We start from the raw sequence: 8021 nt of genomic DNA, 5'->3' as shown, positions 1-8021 counted from the left end.
CGCACGGCGGCGCTCCGTAAATTTATTCGTAAGAGTGTACGGAGGAAAGAGAGGTGAGCGTCTACTACCACCTATATCCAGCACGCTCTCTATCTCGCAAACGGATACGACGCAGCAGGAAGCGCACGATTACGGGCGCTCGCTTCGGATACATTCCCGACGCTTTTGCATCTCGCATGTTGCGGCAGCTGTGCGCGGGGACGGAGATGCGCGCCGCGGTTTCCAATCCGGTCGCGCGATATCTCGTCGTCGTCGTCGTCGTCGTCGTCGTCGTCGTCGTCGGGCCGATTTCTAGAAGGCGCAGGGCGAGGCGGCCGCTAATTATAGGTACCCCCGTCTCGCTTTTCCCACGACAAATCGCACCCGCGACAAAATTCTCGGCTCCGCGCGTCCGCCAAAGTCTGCCGAACATTCGATTAGACATTAGCGATATTACGCGATCGTAAAGTTGCATGATCTCTGTTTAGGATGGACTGGAATGATTATTTTTCTCGATGAAAATGTCGATAGATATGTACCAGTGATTTCTAGATTATTTAATCGACCGCAAGTTTTTTTTCGTCCCTTTTATTTTATGAATATAGCTCGAATAAGATTCTATATTTGATGTAAATTTTATTTTTTGGTTTGATATATCTATTTTAATCGTTTATTTTATAGAGAGGAATACGGGCAACTGGTAAGGAACTATTGCCTAGAGAGTTTAAGACTTTAATCACGAGGGTCGAAGTTTAGGATATAAAATACAAATTTCATGTTTCGTAGAAACCCTTGATAAAAAGATTTTTATCAAAGTATAATATTTTAATAAAAAAAGATAATCAAGGATTCTCTTAAGTTTATAAAAAAAGTTTCTCTCTATTTTTATACATTAAAATTGTATGATTAAAATATATTTATTCGTTCGAGTAAATATGACGTATTGAATTTATCGTAACGCGATAAAGAGAATAAATTCAACGCCTATCGGTTTCTCACGAGATTGACTTTTGTCGGTGATAATCACGCTTATCAGATACGTGGAAATGACTCAAGAATACGATGCCGAACGTCGATAATCGAGCTCGGGATAATCGAGACTTATCTCGATAGACCCTTTCGGTACATCCGTACCAAGAGTACACTGATAACGATTAAAACCGCGTCTTATCGCGCGGATGATAAGAATTTCTGTCTTAACTGCTTGTTAGCTTGCGGACAAGCGTGGAATTCGTTTAACAGTGCAACGTGAGTACAGTAGAACGGATCAACACCTTGGCGATTAATTTGGTCGAGTCACTTCCTCTCTTCGATGATTCATATACTAATCGGACTCTCGAGGATGGTCTTGTCTAATTCGAGATTTTTAACCAATGATTCCAAAATTGCTTACCGCTACAAACACTCGTGAAACATTCGCGTGTTACATATCACGGTAACATCTCGCGCAAAATTATTTTATAAAATAATATGAATAGTTAAAAAAAAAAGAAAAACAGACGTAATTCAAAATCCGTATAATTTCCGAGTTTTCTTTTCTTTTCTTTTTTTTTTTTTTTTTTATTCAAATAACGCTTCTTATTCTCATACGGAATGATGGCTCGAAATGTTTTCGCCCGAAATCAGATGAAAATTTATTGAATCGAAGAACTCGAATGCGTACAAGTCGACTCGGATAATAACGGTGTAAAAAAAAATCCCGATACACTCACACAATACGGACGATCGAGCTAATCACTTCGCGATGCTACGTCAGCAACGAATCAACAATCCCGACGCTAATTGAGCGGTCTCACGGTGGTGATACGGTGCTAAAGCCGTAACATCGAATGGTTACCGGGGGGATCTCAATGAAAAGTATCAGTAAATTCTCGTATATATATATATATAGCGATAGCAGGCAGTTTCCTCTGAATTTATTTATTCTCGGGTCAAGGGAACTCCATTTCTTAAATACGGGGGTCAAGGAGTCAATGAGATCCGGTTGCCTCAGGTATGTAACCGCACAAGTGCTTACCCGGCCGAGTCTCATGCGCGTTCGGTTTTATTCCCTGTAATTTTCCATGGGATTGTTTCTCCTCTTCATCCGACAGAGAGAAAGAGAGAAACAGAAAAAAAAGAAAAAAAAAGACACCTCATCGACACAACTACTATATTGCCGCGAAATTATGCGACGAACATGTTGTCGTTTCCGATCTGAATAACGATCGTTGCGATAATATAACCGTAAACAATCATCTTTTTGCGCGCCGACAATAGGTAGAAGCATGACTCGATTCTTTTTTTTTTTTTTAATCCTTATCGGCGACGCGAGAAAAGAATACGTTGCGTATATTAGCGAACTGGAAAATAATTGCGAAAATGTTACGCGCGCGTGTATATTTAGTATTTTTACTATTATTATAGATAGTCACGCGCGTATATTGGACAAATAATAAATTGACACGTCGCCGATAATAATAATGAGCGCGCTCGCTCGTCTTTCTTCAATCCTTATGCGAAATACTGCGAGAAAGGAACGCATCGGATATATCATACTGAAAAATATTGCACAATATTGTCAGACTTTTTTAGTGATATTCATTTAATTAAAGACATATCACGCTTCGTCTGATAGATTTTCTTTGTATTAGTGTACATCAATTAGAAATCATGTACAAGTGAGATAAACGATAATTTCCAATTATATCGATACCGTTATCGTTAAACAAAGATTCGCGAACAGATTAAAATATCGAAATATTAAAGTGAGAAGAATAAAACACTTCTTGTTGTATGCGATTGCAAATCTTTACGCGAAATAAAGTCATCGGTTTGATTGTCTCTCAATTGCTTTTAAAATGAAATAGATACCCGAGGGTTATTAGAGCGAAGAGAAATACAGATGGAAGGAAAAAGAGCATAATTATTAAAAACGATAAAATTGAGAAAAGAAAATTAATGCGAAAGGCGTATCTTTACATTTTCAGACGGATGCATTTTTTTAAAAAGAGATGCCTCGACGATCTGTCACTCATCGCTTTGAATCTTACACAGAGCTTCTGTTTAATCCTAGGATTCGATCCGTATTCATGGCCGTGTGTCATCGATATGAGACTCGCGATTCGGAAGCTTCGCCTGGATCTCGGTTGCGACGCATAAATCTCTCGCGAGCGGCTGTCAATGATTCCGCGCGTCCACCCCGCTGCCCTCGATTACTTCGTGGGCCGCTCGCGCGTTTTTCCTCGGACGAGTGTGGTCGGCGTCGCCTGGAAATTCTACGAAGCGTGTCGCCGGCTATTCCGGCCGACTCCTTCTCTCTCTCTCTCTCTCTCTCTTTTCTCTTTTATCTTGTGTGCTCGGCGGCTACCTATCCTTTTTTATTTAGCTCGTAGTAGCGCCGGACATCGGGCGGGTTCTTGTCTTCAACGACCGGTAACGAGACTCCGCACGAAGTCACGGAGCGCGTATACGCGCGAGCACGCGACCGAGAGCAAGACGAAAGATACAAAGTACGACGTAATCACCTCGGAACGAGGTACATATTCGCTCGGAGCGATTGAGCCGTTCAAGATAATTTTTGCGGTTCGCAAGTAAATAACTCTTGTAAAAAAGTTGTCACGATGCAAGGCAGTTGAGTCAGTCATGGAAGAAAGAATCTTATATAAATAAAGTTCTTTTTTTTTATAAACGAATGATTGAAACGCGTTATAATCGTGACGCCGACGTTTCGAGTGGAATATTCGCTCGGGAAGATCGAGACGATTTTTGTCAAAACACATTTTTATCCAGATAAGGATATAATTTCTCGCAGCTGCCGCGAAAAATAATTCAATTTGCTAAAAAAAGGGAACATTTTGTAAATAAGAATCTAGAGTGAGCGATTTAAATATCACTGCTTCGAGGAGAATATTCGCTGAAAAGATTGAACCTGAAACAACTTTTGCATAAAGAAAGCAATATTTAATCGGTCATTTTAGAAGAAAAGTTATTATTATATCGTTCCTTATTTGATCGAATATACTTGAAAGATTATATTACAGCTTACACGAGGAAGAAATGTTACATTTATTTAACGCTGAAGAAAATAGACACCCTGAGAAATACCCTTGTCTTTACATCAATTAAATACTTCCGATACAATCTTCCGATTGTCTCTCTCTCCAAAATGAAATATACGCATCGGTCGCATTATATGTACAACGCGGAGGACGCGTAAAATTTATATACTTTACATGTATATGTAAAAAAAAAAAAAAAAAAAAAAAAAAAATATGCCGAACGTATTCTCTGAAATAAACTAGATATTTAATAATGATTTCTCGCGGGTTGTGTAAATGTAATCGCGATCTCGAGAACTGTAAACAGGGACGCGCAGATTTATTCGCGCGACGTAATACGTGTGTTCGCGCCGACTGCAGAAAATTGCAGCCGGAATCATGGTGCGCGGAGTTATAAGCGAACGATCGTCGTCGCGTCGTACATACATCAGATGCGCGTAGAGCTCCGGACGATGGTGGTCGGCGGCTGCCTGTTACGGTGTTGGTGGTGACGACGGTGCCTCTTTCGTTGGTGGTGGTAGCCGTGATGGCTAGTGGCTGGCGCCGCCGGACGTTCAACAATGGTTCGTATTCCCCCTCTCCCTTCCCCACCCCCTCCTCCTTCTTTTACACTCCCTTCGTGTTCCACCGACGCCGCCAGTCGCATAGTCGTCAAACACCCCCGACTACTGATAGCTTCGAGTCCGCATAAAGGAAAAATTGGAAACGGGATTTTCCCTTCCCTCCCCTCCCCCTCCGCCCCCGCCCCCGCCCCGCAATTCGCCTTGAACGAGGACACGTCAATCTTATACTGTTTTGGATCATCAGACAGTTTGGTCGATTTTAATTTTTATAATTACGATTTATTTTCTCGATAATTAAATCGGATGCTTGAATTGATAAAACTTACAATTGACAAGATAATTTTTACGCGTTCGTGGTTTTTTTATTTTTTATCGCTAGATATTTTTAAATGAGAATCGAAAAGAATCTTAATAGAGATTCGTCGAATTAATCGAAAGGGAAAAAAAAAAAATTGATCGGCACGACAAAATTCGCGTGACGCTCAAAGCTGCCGCTACTCCACTCGGGCAGCGATTGCGCCGTACAAATGGTGGAAGCGTCTCGAGGGTACGCGCGAGGAGCGAGGTGGGGCAAGGCTATAAAAAGACGCAGGTGAGGGGCGGAGGCCAGTCGGCGAGTCGGCTTCGATCCGTCAAGCGATCGTGCGTCATTCGAGAGTCGGCTATTGTCAATCGGTCCGATTGTCTCTACTGTCTACGTTCGTACGCGGTGATCGGAGATCAGTTTTGTCATCGCACACACGTCGCCGAGCGAACGTTACTCCAGTTCGAGGATGCGCCTGGTCAGTGAGACAAGCTGGTGATACACGCGTGTGTGTGGGTGCGCGCGCGAGATTTCGCACTCGATCAACGAGACGAGAAGAAAACGATACTGTTCATAATTCTTGACGGAGACAACGGACTCCGTCCATCTGTCGCTGTCCGTTCATTTACGCCTCTGTGCTGTCGACAGATCGATAAATACATACGTGCGCGCGTGTGTGTGTGTGTGTGTACGTGTCGCATGTGTGTGCGCGCGCGCGCGCGCTATCGTCGTACGACCACGCAGCGTGCTCCCGAGAGGAAAGAACGGACGCCAAATTGATCGACTCGGTTGCCCGTAGCCATAACTTGGAATCGCCAGTTGCCAGTCATGAAAGCGATGGTGGTGAGCCCATTGGGGGGCAGAGTCCCCCCCGATCATCGCGGTGTTCTGCACAACGGCCTGGGAATCGGCGGCACCAGACGCGATCTCGAGGCCGAGGAGGTGGCCGCTTACCTGACCAAATTGCGCTCCCTCGTGCCGGACATGCCGCGCAAACGAAAGCTGTCAAAGCTCGAGGTAATCCAGAGGGTGATCGAGTACATCTGCGATCTGCAGACCGCCCTAGAAGAGACGAACGCCGCCCATCAAGACGCGACGACGACGACGACGACGTCGCAGTCGTCGCGACAACCCCTGCTGAACGCCACCGCGACGACCGCCACGACAACCGCCGCCACCACCACCACCACCACCATTGCGACGTCCATCGTAACGACGTCGACAACCGCGACAGTCGCCGAACGGTGACCTGTCGACCGGATTAACTAAGGTACAGGTCGCATCTCGAGGTCATCCTTCTCGTGGACTGACGGACAAGTCATCCCACACTCGCGTCTCCGAAAGGATTTTGTTCGGACGTCGCGATAAAGTCGACTAACAATAAGAAACTCGCTCGTTGATTCACACCTGACTTGACGTTGCGGGAGATGGTGTCGATCGTCAGCCCCGCCGCTTCCCGGAAGAGAGAAACAGGAGACCCTTCGACGACGCGCCTACACCCGAAGAGAAAATACTAAGAGGGACGTTTTCGAGTAGAAAAGCGAAAAAGATCCCGCGTCCCCGATTTCTTAACATCTCCCCTTGCCCCGCGAAGGGAAATTGTAAATATACTTGTACATAGGCTCACATCGCGCATTCCTCACGAGATCTCTTTCACGGTATAAGGACCCGGGTACGAATCCCTCTTCCCCCTTTTTTTCTTATTTTTCCTCTATCTGAAATTTTATCATTTCATTCTTCTCATCAACCGCGTGTTATCTTGCAGATCGAACATCCACTTTCGTAGTTCCGTTTTGCGATTGATGGACCGTGATGGGTGATGCGCGATCGTTTTGCCGATTAGTATTCATTTTCGGCATGTAGATGTATCGCGATACCCGGATCATCGGGTTTTCTGAAGCGGAAATTTATTCGTCGTCGATTATCGTAATGTACCGCGAACGTAGTATCACGAGATGGAGACGTCGAGCTCTTTCTCCGAAAATGTTTGCTATCATTCGAGTCATTACATTTACATTACAGCGCCCCGCCCAACTGGTCGCCGATCGATCGCCTTTTCTTGCACGGTCCTCTCTTGGAAAATCGCTATCTACGGATAGCGAGGCGAGATTTGTCTCGAAATCGAATGTTTATGCGTGACGATCGATTTGCGAGAGATTGAATTTTCACCTGTAATTTACAATGATTTTAAACCTCAAGTTTCGTTTCTTGTTAAGATTTCACGCTCTCACCGTATATCGCTGATATCTTTTATCATTGTATGATTATTATAGCGTTGTTATATATATATATACATAGTCCTTTATGTTATAATTTAGAGAGCTAATTTCCCTTCCTCAATCCGCGTAAATAGTGTATATTTGCGAAGACTGAAAGGCTGTAAGAATACGTTAATGCGCGGGCGAATTGCACTCGCACGAAATAAATACAAAACTGTGTCTACAAGTTATTTTTGCGAATTTTTTTTTGCGCGTACATATATATCCTATATATGATATATCCTATCAATTGTTTATACATGTAAATAAATCTATTAAATAGGAAGTAATCAACTTTGTAATCCAGTAAAAGCTTTATTTTTATGTGCAATTAGATAATGAAAATACCAAAATTATGAAGATAAACAAGTAGCTAAAAATCACTCTCGATAATATTTACGTTAGAAAAAGATTTTTCAATTTCTTCCTGAAATATTTTGGAATATTCTGTATATATTAGTATGTTCAATATATAAATGAAAGGATGTTCATCATATATATACTTGTCATTATTTGAAAAACGAGAAATGTTACGTAACTCAAACAGTTAATGAATGTGCGTGATATTACCTTACGTAATCATAAATACCGCAATTTTCGATATAAACGTAATTGGAAAAAAAAAAAAAAAAATCCTCTACAAACAAAAATCGAGGTAGTTTTATTTTATAGAATAAGCTTAAATTATAAGGTTCCTCTTCCTTTTAATCTTGATTGTCGCGCTTTCTGCGTCGTCTTAGGATCATAAATCCGTGGGGATTCAGCGATATCGGGAACGGAAGGAGGAGATTGGCAGTGGGAGAGGGGGAGACGTGGGGAGATAAAATAGGCGCACGTGTGCGCAACAATCTACGCACACGTGCGAGGAGGGGCGGCG

At 43.1% G+C, this 8021-nt stretch overlaps 1 protein-coding gene across 1 annotated transcript; it reads left to right on the top strand.

The window, feature by feature from the left end:
• The first annotated feature begins 5181 nt into the window (after positions 1-5181).
• Positions 5182-7335, top strand: Emc (Basic helix-loop-helix domain-containing extra-macrochaetae). Its single transcript, XM_070300693.1, has one exon. The coding sequence runs from the start codon at positions 5715-5717 to the stop codon at positions 6132-6134; it is 420 nt and encodes a 139-aa protein (XP_070156794.1). The 5' UTR covers positions 5182-5714; the 3' UTR covers positions 6135-7335.
• Positions 7336-8021: the final 686 nt, after the last annotated feature.

The sequence above is a fragment of the Polyergus mexicanus genome, unplaced genomic scaffold (genome assembly GCF_030449975.1).
Source record: "Polyergus mexicanus isolate NDT 795.1 unplaced genomic scaffold, iyPolMexi1.0 SCAF_8, whole genome shotgun sequence".
Classification (NCBI taxonomy): Eukaryota; Metazoa; Arthropoda; class Insecta; order Hymenoptera; family Formicidae; genus Polyergus; species Polyergus mexicanus.
The sequence above is the reverse complement of the archived record's forward strand: the minus strand, read 5'-3'. Positions and strand labels throughout refer to the sequence as shown.